The sequence below is a fragment of the Lampetra planeri genome, chromosome 16 (assembly GCF_965212315.1).
Source record: "Lampetra planeri chromosome 16, kcLamPlan1.2.h2, whole genome shotgun sequence".
NCBI classification, from domain to species: Eukaryota; Metazoa; Chordata; class Hyperoartia; order Petromyzontiformes; family Petromyzontidae; genus Lampetra; species Lampetra planeri.
In genome coordinates, this window is record NC_136122.1 from 4,966,300 (window position 1) to 4,982,486 (window position 16,187).

Below are 16,187 nucleotides of genomic sequence, written 5' to 3' on the forward strand. Positions count from 1 at the left end.
CATTACACATAGCAATCATCGCACCCGACTATCAGACTATTGCCTCAGGTGACTCTTTAAAATGAGACTATCCTGGTCTCCCGAGTTCTCATGTAGGCATCGGTTCAACAAAAAAAGTGAAGGCTGGGCCCAAAAGCCTCTTCCCTCCTAAATATTGCGCCATCTTCAGCTGCGAACTCTCGTCTCGTAATAACTAGACATTGGCACATTATACCTATGCAAGATGACTGTGTGAAACCGCCACCGCCAAACAAAATTGTTTTAACCAAAGTAAACTCTGTAGCCTTTTATTCACAAAAAACTACTACCGCACCCATGTCCGGGATTGAGGGCTCACCCGCAGCGTGATGTAGTTCCAGACGCGCGCGGCCTTGTGCAGGGCCGTCATGCCGTCCCGTGCCCGGTAGTCGAGGTGCGCGCCGCCGTTCCGGAGGGTGACGATCATGTCGGAGCCGCTCGTGAGCTGCGCCGACATGGTGAGCGGCGACTCTGCGGTGCAGGAAGGGTGAGCGCCGGCAGTGAGATCGGTCGGTTAGGATCGGTGTGGGGCAACCATGGAATGTAGGTGCGGTTAGAGTTGGCAGAATCGTCGTCGCCGTCGCGGCTTGTGAGTATGAAAAGCGCAGCCAAGGCCAGGTGTTGAGCTCGGACAGTTCCACAAGTGTACAGGATGTTGGTAAGGGCCACTGCATCAGGCAGTGTGCAAACGTTTGCCCAGGTTATCAAAATGAGAAGGTCGCAAGATAAAACGGTGGTTCGGGTTAGACTTAACCCCTTAATTGTCCTGAGGACGATCAATTAGCACTGCCTTGTGGGAAGTCAGCAGTGGCTGTATTCCCTGCGTAAAGTGATTCTCGTGTGTTTTTCAACACTGATTCAAGGCTGTAAATGGAAATGAGGCGAGCAAGGAGACACTTTGATATCACACAATGAGAGCATACACATGTTGATTTCCTCCAACCTTGGAGTAATGCATTGACTGTTGACAAAACATCGTCAGAAGCGATGGTGGCTGATGACCAAGGCTGGCAACAGAGTAGCAGTAGAGAGGAGGGGACATGCCCAAGAGGACAACCACTGCACCAATGGAGGGCCAGCTTCAGCTCAGGTAACTAACTATTTAACACTTTGTATTCACCAGGCAAGGCTCACTGAGCTATAAAGCTCTTTTTCTCAGACGTGACCTGGCCACAAATGATAGTTCAACGAAGTGGCTCATCACGTGGACATTTATAGCAGCCAAATATTAGGAACGCGTGTTGATTCTAAATGTGGAGGGAAAAACCAGAGGACTCGGAGAAAAATTCATGTGACCAAATATACAGGCGTCAGGGTCGGAATCGAACCCACGACCTCCTGTATACCGGGCGAGGTAGTTAACATCTCCTAGCCACTGGGCCGCCCCTCTCGTCAAGTGCAGGAGCTAAATGGATGATTGTATCATGAGACTGTTATGAGGGATAATGACGACTTCGAGAGGCCTTCATCCAACAGTGGATTGATCATGCCTGATGATGGGGATACGAGTCACATATTAAAAATATATATATATTGGTGTTACACATTACTGGCAGGTGATGTGATCCTAATTCAAAAAATGATAAATGTAAGCACGATGTTATCTTGACAAGAACGAACCATGTGTTCAGGCAAATACATTACATATTTCCCTGGGAATTCTGCTCAGAAATGTGTTGCAAGTAAATAAAACAATAACGTGTCACTGCCAATTTGAAACAGAGTTCCACGGAAGAGCTCGAGCAGCTGCCCTCCCCAAACCTCCCCACATCCACTTTAGATGCCCTCACAGAGCTGGCTGCACGTGTTAATCTGTGGACGTGCGGTTGGATGATCTCGTACGCGTGCTAATTGAACGAACGTGAAGGGTTTGTAGGGCAGATATAAGCTCCTGCGGATCGCTGTGGTCAAAGTCTTAGTCTCACAAAGGGAAGGTCGTAGATTTAGATCCCGGGTTGTTCGGGGTTGTAACTCAACGTCATAATCCCTTTGCTTCGGATAGACGGACTCCTTCCATATGAACGTGGAATTTCCAGCAATGCATTAGGGCTACCGATAGAGATATGCAACACCCCCCAAGCTCATAGCTCATTTGTCTACTTGGGCCCGAGTTGATAAAAATGGCTTAAAAAAAAGAGACTTGCAAAATGACTTCTCCAGCTGTCACAGTCTTTTTTTCCTTCTGCCATGAAAGGCACGCCACCCAATATATTAGTGTCTGTTAAATTGCTTTCAGCTATAAGGCCGAGTTTATGAAGAACAACTCTAGTGATGTGTCCTCGCCGCTACACCATCACTCCCCAAGGAGCGCCATACTGGCCTTAATAGGTGATTGCTCGACAGCACTTTGCCCCCAAAAGTATGTACAGGGAGGCAGCTTTGTACGCATGTGTACACACACAAATATACATTCACACGTACACAGTCGGGAAGGCGAAGTTTACCCGTGTGCAGCCTTGGTGGCTCCAGACACGCGTCACAATGGTGCTGGAGGCAGGTGGATGAAGGTGGAGACCTAAGTTTGATTCCCGGTCATGGCTAACATTGGTCAGTGGTGAGTGATATTTGAACCGACAATGCAGCTCCTCTTCACCAACCTGCACTGGCCAGAGCAGTAAAGTATGGTCAAACAGCCCCCCTTTGGCTGACAGCATAGAGTGGCCTTCATCCAATGTGCTGTAAACTATCACGATCACTGTAGTTGTATTATTACCAAAAGGTTAAAGTGCCTTTTGACTTGTCAGGGCCTGTATTTGTGATCCAGGTGTTACTCGTAAGCAGGTGGCCTGCCACTGTCGCCTCGATCACTGTCTTTTGCCTTTTCCTTTTATACACATACTGTCGTAATGCAATTAATTTACCAATCTTTTCGAGCTACTTTCGTTGCATACATGGGAAACAATGGGGCGGTGGCCTCCGATAAATCTGGTGACCTAGGTTCGAGTCCCAGCCATGGCAAACGTCTCTGTCGCCTCTTCTGAGCCTCTCCTTGACCAACTCAGCCTGGAATGGGTGCATGGTAGAGTGTGCACTTTGGAGATGAGGGTTTGTGCATCACCATGGGATGGGTGTGAGTTGGTGGATTGAGGTTGGTGGGTCATCACTAGTCGATTCAGCAGCATAACTTGATTGTCATCATCATCTTCATTTATCATCATCATAAATTTGTTTTCATCACTGCAAGGACCACAATCATCAACATTATCGTCGCAATCATCTTCTTCATGATCCTCATTATCATCTTCATCGATTCTACACCTCGGTTGAGGCCGGAGCAAGGCTGATGCCTATAAATAATTGTCTTTATTTATTTATTCTTGTTTCCCCAGGAAATCCTCAATGAGTCTTAATATTTATTTCAGGAGGTTCCTGCCACGTGTCTGCAGTAGGGGCCAATGTAATCAGCATTGGGATGTTTGGCCAGTACCAGTTACATTGTACTCTTCTTTTTGCTGTGATACAAAACTGGAATACTCGGAGGGAACATATGCAGAATAGAGGTAGAACATAACCAGAAATCAAACTCAGGTCCTTTTTTGCCGTTTCCACTGGGCCAGTCTGCCGCCAAGCAAATTAACGATGACAATGATGACAATGATGGTGACGATGGTGAGGAGCGGTAGTGCAGCGGTTAGCGCGCTGGGCGAGAAATCCGGCGACCCGAGTTCGATTCTCGTTCATGGTCAACACCAGTGACGATTATCTGAACCGGTTCTGGGCCTCCCCTAGGTCGACTCAGCTTCAAACGAATACCTGGTGCGGTGTGCAAAAACATCGCCACTCGGGAGACAAAAGCGGCCAGGAGTGGTGTTGGCCACCCACCCCCTGGTGTGCTGTGCCAGCCTTCATAGGTGCTCGCTAACAGCACTTACCCCAACAGTCTGTTAAGGCTATACGGGGAATATTTGTCTACGTCTTTTGTGTTCGTGCATGAGGCTGTCAAAGTCTGTCTAATAGGCCCGGTCTGCCAGGGAGTAAAAAGTGCCGACGTCGGCACCTACAGTTACCGCCGGCACTGTGGAATTCCGCAAAAATAAACTGCAAAAGCAAACTCTGCATGAATGGGGCCCAGAGTCTCTGGCATCCATTCTGTGTTTTGTGACCGCAAAATTACCTGCTGCAGCTGTAGTGGGAATACATTTGGTGAATGTGGAGACTGCTAAGCCACTCCACTGAATAACTTATTGTGGATGTGGTCAGCGACGGACCGTGTTGTCATACAATGACAACGAGTGGCCCCTGACTGGACTTAACGGTGGACTCAAGAGTTCTCTCTCCGCACTGCTGATGAAGTGGCTGTCGCCTGGCTCGGTGAGACGAGCATACCAAAATTATGTTAACTAATAAACTCATTGAGCAGATAACCGCGCTGCGTCTGAATGTTTCCATGCGACTGATTCTCGGCGCTTTACGCAACGCTATTGTTATTCTTCCTATTATGAGTATGCCGGAGATTATTATTTTTTTCTCCGTGGCAGCCTCAGGCAAAAATTGCTGAATGCTAGAAATGCAAAACATTGCCTTGGGCTTGTATTAATAAAACAGCCACGGACAACAATAACAGTACAGTACTTCTATATTCGACCAGCCGTAATAAATATGCAGAGCGGTGTTCAGAGATCACTTTTCATATATAGAGGGAACATTTCAATTTACCGTTCCCATTTAAAGATGAAAGGCATTGTCGTGGTTTCGCCTTCCGGCAGTCGTGAAGGATGTGTCCGCAAAACATTTCACGTACATCCGAGGTTTCGTACGGCCGTGATGATAATAAATCGAGATTCGCAAACAAGAAGAAAAAAAGAATCCCACCATTTTTGTTGTTGTTGCAAACTCTCGATGTATGTTGTCTGGCAAAATGCACTGCGAACGAAATTGTATATAATAGGGATGCCAACGCTGGCACGATGCATTAGTATGATATTAACTCAGCGAAAAGGCCACGTTGGAGAATTTCATCTTATTCGTGTTCATCCGTGTGTCTCTCCCTCTCTCCCGCTGCTTATCAACATTGCAAAGTTAGGCAGGGTTCAACGGCAACGAGATGTGTGCCCTGCATTCTTAAAGGGGATCAAATCCCACCTGTGACAATTTAAAATGATGAGACCCTCGACTGCCAATATAACACTGAGCAGAGACACGCATATCAATCCGGCTCCTAGGCGCGCAACGGCAACGAGAGATCGCCGTGCATGCCACTCAAGCCCTCTGCGTAATCACATTTGACACGTCATTAAACTTTCAGGACGGTTGGAAGGGACGCCCACGACTTAGCGTCTCGCACGGCCATGAAATAGCACTCACTGACCGGGCAAATGGATGAAGCCTTATTTTCGTCTCCCTGTCTTTTCGTTTGTTATTTAAGTTAAACAAGTGAATACTTGTTTCTGCAATGACGTAACGTTAGACTTCAACAAAGAAACTGAGTTATTCAAGAGGAATGCTCACGCTAAAAAAGCACTTAAACTGCACACATTATTAGCATCATTACCCCGACATCGCCCATTGTTTGACTTTTACCAAGCAACCAAATGCTTTGCAATGCATATTAACTCAGGCAGTTCACACAAATCAACGATTTGCATTCATAACGTTATCTCCGCACAGACGGGGGGGCGGGGGGGGGGGGGATCCTCGAGCTCCTACTAGTGGAGGCGAGCAAACAATTGCGGGGCTGCACTCAATCGGCCATAAATATATAATTCACCGTGTTGGAATTATTTGTTGTTCATTTTTATTGACGGACACAGAAAAGCAATAGGCGGCACGATGCCTGCCGAGTGTTTGCGCCGCAGCGGCGAACGTGCGACGGTGTGCTGCGATCACGAACCCAGCGTCGTCGGTAACACCGGGCGCCATGGGCGAGCGGGAAGGTGTAAATTGGTCGGCGTCAATACAGTGCTGACGCACGGCGTGTGCTCTGCCCCGTCGTTCGCGGCACAATACCTCCAGTGTCCGAGTCTTGGAAATTGGGGTCCAAGCCCCGATCGAGCATCTTGAACACCTTCTCGACGCTCAGCTGCCGGATGTAATCCATGAACCTCCGCAAGTTCACCTTTCAGGAGGAGGGTGTGGATGAGAGAGAGAGAGGGACAGCAAATGTGTTATATCATGAGCCAATTGATATTGAAAAAACTATTCAAAGTGTATGGTATGGGGACCTTCTTTTTCAGTGGCTCTGAGCCAGCCGTGGAAATTCTCAATTCCTTTGGCAGGGGGGAGGTGGGGCGGAGTCTCTCCATCATAAGACAATTATCACTGCTCTCCCACAAAGCGGTACCAATTGTATTGGTCCATGCAAGGGTGATAGGCTGAGCTTAAAGGGATATAAACTATAAACCTGATTAGCAGTCAAATACTCAAAGCATAGCATTGCACGGATGGATAATTTACACTTATATGGCGTGGTTAAATTCATTACTATCAAGTGTTTATCAGCAGGTGAGAGACCATTGAACCAGCATATCTACTTTTTGTTGGGAGATGGGAACATTAATGATTATATTCAATAACTATGAATAGCAAAAAAATGAAATTTGAACCGTTATGTCAATTACAGTCAATGGTGGTAATTTTGTGCAGCTACATTGGGTCAGTTCCTGACAAAGTGTTCCATTTTCACCATTAAGCACAATCGTGCCGTATCAACGTGTAAAAAAAGCGTGCATTATGATGCAAAGTGCACAGCAATCATTCGACAGCATTCAGTGCATTCATTCATTCGAATTGCGAGTCCATTCGCACGTACGCGCACATACGCGCACAATGCATTAAGGACCCGAGCACACGCGTGCGTACAACCGTTCAAGAATCCGATTCCCAGAACCGGCAGGCATGTTACAGTGGAGCCTAAAAACCCTGGAAAGCCCCCGTCGTGTCATCCACAAAAATGCAGTCGAGCAGCGAAATATCCACTATGTGCAGTGGTCTATTGTCACAAAGCGCACGCTCAAATTGTGACAAAAATTGCTGGCAACGTCTGCGATAACCTAGGTCACAATACCACAGCGAGTGCGCTCCAAAAATGCAGCGGGTCCCAAAATGCATCGCCGCTGCCTTTCAGCCTGCGCTGCCACATCTGCCATTTACAGCCCGCATGTTGCCGCGTGCCTGCGTAAGCGGGAGAATAAGAATGCATATCTGCCGAAAAAATGTTAGCTATTCTTTCCCCCCCCCCATCTCACTTGAAAATCTTTATTTAGAGAGAATGTGGCGGACTGAACTTTAGCAGAGCTCGAATGCCTCAGCTGAGTGTTAGTTTCACATTGGAAACAGCCCTAAAATGGGACGTAAAAATGTTCCTTATACAATGAGTTTCTCTAACCTGCTCTTAATAGTTCGAAACCGGTCAAGAGTTAAAACCTGGTCCAGAGTTTAGCTTGTCCTGAATCAATGCTGTTGAAATGATGCACGACCAATCGGACGTGTTGCCCAATGGGATGTGTAATCATATTTAACTTGTTTATGTTATATATTATGCTCCTAACAGGTATTCTCCAGCTGGGTAAATGTCTGCCCTGTCCCAGATGCTATTCTGTACACCCTGACAGATGGGCTTCATCAAGCTGCATGTAAAATATCATTAATTTTATGACGTGGTCAAGTGGCTCATGGGCTAATACTACGTCAGAATACTCTTTGGTTCTTTCAGTAAAGTCACGTAGGTATAATTTTTTTTTTATAATAAAAAATAATAATAAAAAAATTATGCTATTATTACTTTACTGAAAGAACCAAAGAGTATGGATCCCTGCAGTCACAAAAACTTAAAATCTACTATGTCAGAACATTGAGTGGTAACTGCTGAAAATACTGGGTTCATATATGTGGGTACATCTGCCTCAGAAGCATAAAGGAGTTGACGATTTGGGCCTGGTCACCAACAACTGCACAAAAAAACCCATCACATTAAACACGCATGTACTAGGGAGGCAGTGAGGGTTGGTGAACGGCTCATGAGTGTCAACGTCGAATAGCCCGGGCTCGCCAGAAGGCAGTCCAGCAAAGCCGTACACCACCCCACCTGTTCCATCTGTATGGGGATAGAGTGATTCCCCCTCACACGCGCGGGTTTTGTCCAGATGCTCCAGCTTCTTCCCACATGTTAACAATCGTTGATTGGCTGATAACATCTTAATAGATGGAGGATAGCAGAGCTTGGGCAATTGTTGGCGACGGCTCATCGCATTCCAAGTTGAAAGTAATATTATATGGTACGTTAAAACTCTAAGGATTAAACTTCGACGCTTGACACCCACGTGCCTAACACAATTTTCAAGGCAAGTAGAAAGGTGTGTTACCTAGTGCAGATAGCAGGCTATCCATAGTGATCATCCAATGAATATGTTTAATTTAGTGCTAACTGCACGTCTGGCTTCTTAGCATATGAATTTGTGTGTGTGTTTAATGGGGTCTGTGGTGCGTTGCGTTTATCGGTTTGTACTTTCACTAAGCGTTCTCTTTAGCATGTTGCCCCACACAGCCTATCCAACATATATCCTTTAGCACAGCTGCGGTATAGAGAGGAGAATTCAATGAGCCATCACACCAACCTGCTGTGCATTTTGTTAAGGATATACGCACGCTAACAAATAAATAGCTGCACGTTGCTTTGGATTTTTCATTTTTATTAAATATCACATGCGCACAAAAAAACGTGCACTGTGTGGGCAAAATACTTTTTTAAGCATTTTACAAAGCCACTAGTTTATCAAGAACTGAAAAATATGGTCATTTTGTCTTAAGTCAATTCATGAATTGAGCAAATGTGGCAAAACCTACAGGCAGCAGTGAGACAGTGAGATAACTGTAGGCCGTCTTTCATCCCAGTTTCGTTCTTTTGAAACTGGGATGAAACATAGTCACACACACACAAGGTTGTGTTACCTAGTCTAGATAGCGGGCCATTTACGTTACTTCACAAGAGGTTACGTGATGTTCTAGATTTGAAGCTTTCGTGACTGCAAGGATTCATACTCTTAGTTCTTTCGGTAAAGTCACATAGGTAAAAAATTTAATTAAAATTAATAAAAATAAAATAAAAAATAAAAATCACAACGTTTCGGAGGCAACACAAGTCTCCGTCATCAGCCAGATTTGCTGCATCACTTGCTGCATCACTTGATGCAGCAATTCTGGCTGTGACGGTCCCACCTGATGACGGAGACTTGTGTTGCCTCCGAAACGTTGTTATTTTTATTTTTTATTTTATTTTTATTAATTCGAATTTCATTTTTTACCTACGTGACTTTACCGAAAGAACTAAGAGTAGGTTATGTGATGTGTTATCTTCTGGGGGCCTTCCTCTGACACAAGGTGGTGCTCTTTTTACTGTCACACTTCTTGGATGGAAATGTCATATCATAGCAGCACTATTTGAATATCATTGGGAGGGGGAGATAAACCTACCAATACAATTATATGACAGGTGATTTATTAAAGTCTTTTGAAACTGAAGTGAGACCATCAAACTCACTACATATGAGAGAATGTTCCAACACTAATTGGACTTAATCCATTAACCAGGTAAAGCCTTAACTGGTTGTTGATGTCTCCATCCTACCTGACATTGTCAGCAGTTATTTACGACTCTCTGAGTTACATTACCAATTTACATTACCAAGTTAAATGTCTTTAAATTGACGGGCTAAATTTCTCACTAACAAAGCCAACGTTGCCCCTTTCCCTCGATGTGGTGGTGGCTCTCGTTTTTTAGCAGAGTACTGTATAACTGGTAGTGATGTTGTTGTGTGTGTATCTCTGTGTGTGTGTGTCTCTCTGTGTTTGTCTCCCTGTATGTCTCTCTCTCCCTTGTGTCTCTTTGTGTGTATGTGTGTCTCTTTCTGGGTGTCACTTTGTGTGCATGTCTCTCTCTGTGTGTGGGTGTGTCTTTCTGTGTGTGTCTCTCTATCTGGGTGTGCCCCTCTGTGTGTGTCTCTGTGTGTGTGTCTCTCTCTCTGTGTCTCTCTAGGTGTCTCTCTCTCTATGTGTCTCTGTGTGTTTGTCTCTGTCTCTCTGTATGTGTCTCTCTGTGTGTGTCTCTCTGTCTGTGATGTGTGTCTCTCTATTTGTGTATCTCTATCTGTGTCTCTCTCTGTGTGTGGGTGTTCCTCTCGGTGTGTGTCTCTCTCTCCTTCCCTCGATGTGGTGTTGTCCCTCGTTTGTTTCCCTCGTTTTCTAACGAGCTGGATGTCTCACTCGCACAGTCACCGTTGCGTTGGTTCGTTTACATTGACATGCTAATCTCTCACAATACAATGGCCACCTCCTCAGCTCTTCGTCATCGTGGAGGTGCATCAACCACAACCCCCCTTCCCCCCCCCCATCTCGGTTCCCATCTTTGGATTTCCCACTTGCTTAGGCACAATCTCTAGCCCCCACCTTATTGCCCGATGCGGCCACCCCCCCCCCCCCGGCTCTCTAATATATAGGGGCTTGTTTCAGCAGCCTGTTTCTCTCTCCGACCTGAAGACGATTGCTTGTGTTGCGATCGAAACGTCGTGATCTATGATTGTTTCTACCGACGTGACTTTTACCGAAAGAACCAGAGTATGGATTCCTGCAGTCACGAAAGCTTCAAATCAAGATTTAATCCAATAAGCTCAGAGGTATCGGTTCATTGCAACGATGGTCCACAAAAGAAGAATGCTTTGTATTCAAATGTGAACTTGGCCTGGTATATTAAAAAAAATAATAGTTTCATATTCAGTGGGGAGCTGTACACCAGGGATTCACTTTGACGCGAGTCTGTCTGTCTTGCAGTATGTGTGCAGAAAATCAAACTCATCCTGCAATAACTTAAAACAACTCTTTTGATGGACAAAACTGAAGACCGCCATGCAATTGCCCAAGTTGATTGTATTCCAGGAATAAATGGAAGAGCGAGGAAAAAAATATCAAATAGGCCCCATACTAAAAGTAGCATTCAAAGATGCTCGTCACCTTCGACACTGCTGACCCAGAGGTGGAAATTCCTCGTTATAATGGCAGTGAGTGGTATCTACAGAGCACAAGCGCAGTTAGCGTCCCATGTCAGAAATCATCACTGGTAAAATGATGGGCTTTCATTGGACCCTTGACTCGTGGCCTTCCAACTGTGAGACAGGCACTTTGGCACAATGACAGCCATCCCGAATGCTATTCTTTCAATGGCACTTTACTAATTCTTGGAAAGCCACCCTGAATTTCAAGTCTTTGTTTCAGGAGAGTCCTGCATTGAGTTGTTTGATATTTTCCAATTACGCAAAGAGGCTGCATATATAAATAGATAAATATAAACCAGTAGGCAGGGAAGTATACCAATACACTGTTAGATTTATAATTCACATCGCTCAAGCACCACAGCTTAGCATCTGATGCATACAAATGTGTTTCAATTGTAATAAAGGACTCTTTCTCAGTGTCGATCTCCGTTGTCCTTTATTTGGGTTCGTAGAATCTCGCTCACACGGCGTCCTCGCTCAGGCCCGCGTCTCCTCCGACGATCACTCCACAGCCACTCTGCTGCTCTGTTCTGCAGCCTCACTGCTGCTCCGCTCTGCAGCCACCCTGCTGCTCCGCCCTGCAGCCTCACTGCTGCTCCACTCTGCAACCTCACTGCTGCTCCGCTCTGCAGCTAGCCTCCCACAGCCCACTAGCCCTCTGCGTCCTGACACCGATGGCTGACGGTGCCGACGTCTCCCAACGCGTGGCTACCGCGCCACTCTCCCCGTACTGCCCAGCGTGGCCTCCTCCCGTTTCACTCCGTCTCAACTCCCCGATCCCCTTCCGGTTCTCTCCCTAAATCCTCTCCCCCACGTGACCCTAACTCCTCCCTCTCCTCACGTGACCCAGACTCCGCCCCCCTCAATCCTTGCTCGCATTACACAATGATGCTAAGCTTATATCATCGGTCTGTGGGAATTTGTGAGTAAATCTACGGCAATTCAAATCCAACCTTTTCCTGTAAATGACGACAAAACCGTGTCACACGACAAGTCTGAGGGCATTGTAGAGGTGATGTGGCGATCACGTGACATGCATGCAACGCATGTTGGGAGCCATGCCTCCCTGCTGTTTGTGAGCCACACCTTTGTGCATTGTCCAATTCAAACCATATAGTAATAGCATTTTACCCTTTTAACTGGCAGCAAAACTGACACCTTTATACAAGGGACAGCTGTCTCGGATGTGGCCCAATCAATTTCAAGGACAGTGCATTATTCATAATCAACGTTTTTGGGTTTAGATCGCGTTATTTATAAATGTGTCGTAACCCTCCACCACCCGACACGGCCAATCAGTAAAAATGTGTCACGTTGACAAAAGACAAATAAGTTCACTGCTTTAGCCCACCGGTGTGTTGAAGCCACACCATTTACAATTTGAGTACGACGTTTCGCTGGTAATTGCATCCAGCATCATCGGGCAATTCGCCAGAATGGTGAGGCTCTGCTGTGTCTCCCGTTCTTATATAGAGCAGCAGCAGGGTGACGTCATACGTGACGTCATACGTCACCCTGCTGCTGCTCTATATAAGAACGGGAGACGTCATACGTCACCCTGCTGCTGCTCTATATAAGAACGGGAGACACAGCAGAGCCTCACCATTCTGGCGAATTGCCCGATGATGCTGGATGCAATTACCAGCGAAACGTCGTACTCAAATTGTAAATGGTGTGGCTTCAACACACCGGTGGGCTAAAGCAGTGAACGTATTTGTCTTTTGTCAACGTGACACATTTTTACTGATTGGCCGTGTCGGGTGGTGGAGGGTTACGACACATTTATAAATAACGCGATCTAAACCCAAAAACGTTGATTATGAATAACATTGGTCGCGAAAGCCTACGTGTTAAACTGACAGTGCATTATCAGAGTTGTCCTTTTGTTTGCATTTTGACCGCAAGTGTTGTGGTTAATGCAAACATGATCCCTTGTATAAAGGTGTCAGTTTTGTTGCCAGTTAAAAGGGTAAAAACCTATTACTATATCTTGCTACTGGCAAAGGAGGTCTCATAATGCAATCCAAACCAATCGCAGTGAACCTGACATTTGGATGCACTGATGTAACGAGATGTGGAGCAGCTCCTGACGTAAAATTACGAGAGAAAAATCATCACAACAGACACATTCATGTGGGTCAGAAAAAGAGTGTAATTAGTAACTATTGTACTGATAAGTCCGAGTAAGAACGAATCTTGGATGAAACACGGCCTACAGTTATCTCACTGTCTCACTGCTGCCTGTAGGTGTGTCATATTTGCTCAATTTATTGATGACGACTTAAGACGAAGTTATCACATTCTTGCAGTTCCTGAGGAGCTAGTGCTTGTGTAAAATGCTTAAAAAGTACTCTGCACACCCTGCGCACGTTTTTGTGAAGATGAAGCATGTCTGCGCCAGTCATCTTTAATACAAAAAAACTATCCAAATCAATGTCCAGCTATTGATTTGTTAGAGTGCGTATATTCTTAACAAAATACACAGCAGATTGGCGTGATGGCTAATTAAATGCTCCTCTCCATACCGCAGCTGTGCTAAAGGATATATGTTGGATAGGCTGTGTGGGGCAACATGCTAAAAAAAACGCTTAGTGAAAGTACAAACCGATAAACGCAAATCCACCACAGGCCCCATTAACAAAAACACACACACACCCACAAATTTGCATGCTAAGGAGCCAAACGTGCAGTTAGCACTAAATGAAACACATTCATAGGATGATCATTATGGATTTTGCACAGCTGGCAGGAATTTGGCACAATTGGCTTCTGCGTCCAGGAAATATATAATAACCAAGAAGTAGGTGAATATAAATTGGTAACTGCCTTCATTTGCCAGAGCAATATTTATCCTCAACTATTATTGGCCAGTTTCCCTTGTCGACCCAGAGGCAATATTCCAAGTAATGAAGGCGGCCAAGTGGCTCATCTGGTGCGCTTCGAATTATCCTTGATGGCTTTGCGCTGGACTTTTTTCCCTCTGCTCAGCAGGTAGAGCGTGTCGGGAGGAAGCTAATTAAAATATACAATACTCCTTTAAGAAACGGCGGTTAATGCGGGATTACGCAAGCGCGTACACACGCGGGCATTTGTGCACCGTAAGTGTATTTTATCAGTGTAAATTATATCTGCAGGGTGGCACTCATAAGTGGGAAGGAGTTTCGAATCGTGGTTGATCATGGGACTCGACCGAACACCCTTCAGGGATATAACTGCTCAACCCGTGCTGTTAAATGCTTTGATATTTGCATTGTCCTTGTGCTGTTCACCTTTTGGCGTTTTTCGCTGATCTAACACTGGGGAGACAAGGCTATAAAGGAGGCTGTCTCCGGCGTAGGCCACATCAGTTTCAAAGACAATGCATACATTATTATCAAAGCAGTCACGTGCGGTCAGGGGAGGCAGGAGAGACAGGGGAGGCAGAGCCTTACTTGTCATACTCCAATGAAAATATATTTTACTAAAAGAAAAAAAAATATTACGATTTTTCCACTGATCTGTGTTATAAATGTCATTTCTGTATGATTCCCATCGTTTTAAAAGTCAAAATCACCAAATTTGCGGAGCCTCGCTGCAAATATAGGGAGAGACGAGAGGCGAGGAGGTAGCGACGGGCTCAGCCTCCCCTCTGATTGCGCAACCCCTCAGACACTGGATGGAGCGTGGGCAATAAGCGCGTGCCTGTTACTATCTCAATATGTCACCAATGTAATGTTTGTAGACCCCTTCATTACATGTCCTCGCCTTCCATAGTCCAGGTAACTTATTTCACGTATGTGTATAAATATATTTAGGCTCGTTGGTCTCGTCATAAAACTGCATTGAAAAAGCACCAGGGGAGGCAGCTATCACATCTGCCTCACTGAGGGGGGCGTGTCAGACAGTGAGGCCACACCCCCCTCAGTGAGGCCACGCCCCCTCAGTGAGGCCACGCCCCCTCGTGAGGCCACGCCCCCCTCAGTGTGTAAATCTCGCTCTGAAACTAGCCAGTACCTCCCCTGCCATTGACCTCACCGCACGCCACTCCATCAGAGCATGTTTGCATATTTTTAAATAAGCACGTGTGGTTAATGCAGAGTTGATGTCTTGTGATAGGCATCTACGTGGTATTTGAGCATCTGAACACCTCCTGTATTTTTGCCGGAAACGGTAAGGCCAATATTTTTCATCACCCTTCAGGGGTTGGTAAAACGGGTACTATATTGTTGTTGGCCATAAACGGTGGTTGTTCTACATTCGTGTGGCCCTTTTCAGAGCAATTCATGGCGTCTGGCCCTTACTCAAGACCAGCAGCTCAGGCGTGTACCACCTAATTTCTCGTTTAATAGGAAGATACTTGTGTAATGACATGATGACACCTGCTGGCTGGGAAAGGGAAGCACGGCCATGGGCACGGTTAAGGGAACATCCAATCTGAAAGGGAGAGGTATCTGGGGCAAAGGTAACAGGTGAGGTTGGCCGAGATGCTCCAGGAACCTGCTCGAAGGTTCCACGAGAGGGCGTGGCCGGAGGCGGGGCCTAGCCACGCCTGGGGGAATATAAGGGGGAGCGGACCCAGGGCTCGGGGTTCGCGTGTGGATTCTTGTGTCCTGGCTGCGTCACTGCTCGCCGAGATCTCTCTCCGTCGTGCGGCCACGTGGGAGATCTCCTGCGTGATTTCCATCGCCATCCTCGTCACGCTGCCAGCCAGTGGCATAGCCGAGTGAGGGCGGTGGGACGGCGCCGAGTGATCGGCTGTGTGTAGCCAGTAGAGACGTTAATATCTAAGTGTTGTACTCAGAGTAATAAGAATAAGGTTGGCCTGTGTTGTGCCCAGTGTGAGAAATAAAGGAAGACATACCCTCTACACGACGTGTTGCGGAAGTCGCTCATTAGACTTGGACTGTTTACATGCAACCCTTGTGTATTTACACATAAAGCTATGCGCAAACCCATTTGCACGTTGTCATCGCTCAATCATCTATTTTGTACGTGCATGAATACAAAATGAAATGAAATACGCAAAATGGCATTTTAAATTGCACGGTAAATTGCACATTATATTGCATGTTAAATTGCACGTTCAATTCCATGTTAAAAGGTTCAGCCCTTGCAGTAGCTTTCTCACACCACGATTGGCAGAAGGGCTCCCATGAGAGAGTGTTCTCGAGAGCTCCCTCCAGAGAGTGTTTGGACTACTCTTCCACA

General features: G+C 46.1%; 1 protein-coding gene across 3 annotated transcripts in view; it reads right to left on the bottom strand.

The window, feature by feature from the left end:
• The window catches only part of LOC144722949 (SH3 and multiple ankyrin repeat domains protein 2-like), a 679,767-nt gene that overhangs the window by 401,446 nt on the left and 262,134 nt on the right, over positions 1-16,187 (bottom strand). For all 3 annotated transcript variants that reach the window (XM_078601389.1, XM_078601386.1, XM_078601388.1), the window contains exons 5-6: positions 5,965-6,073; positions 338-489 (exon numbers count right to left, since the gene is read on the bottom strand). In XM_078601389.1, the coding sequence (XP_078457515.1) occupies positions 338-489; positions 5,965-6,073 (261 nt within the window). The remainder of the gene's footprint in view (positions 1-337; positions 490-5,964; positions 6,074-16,187) is intronic.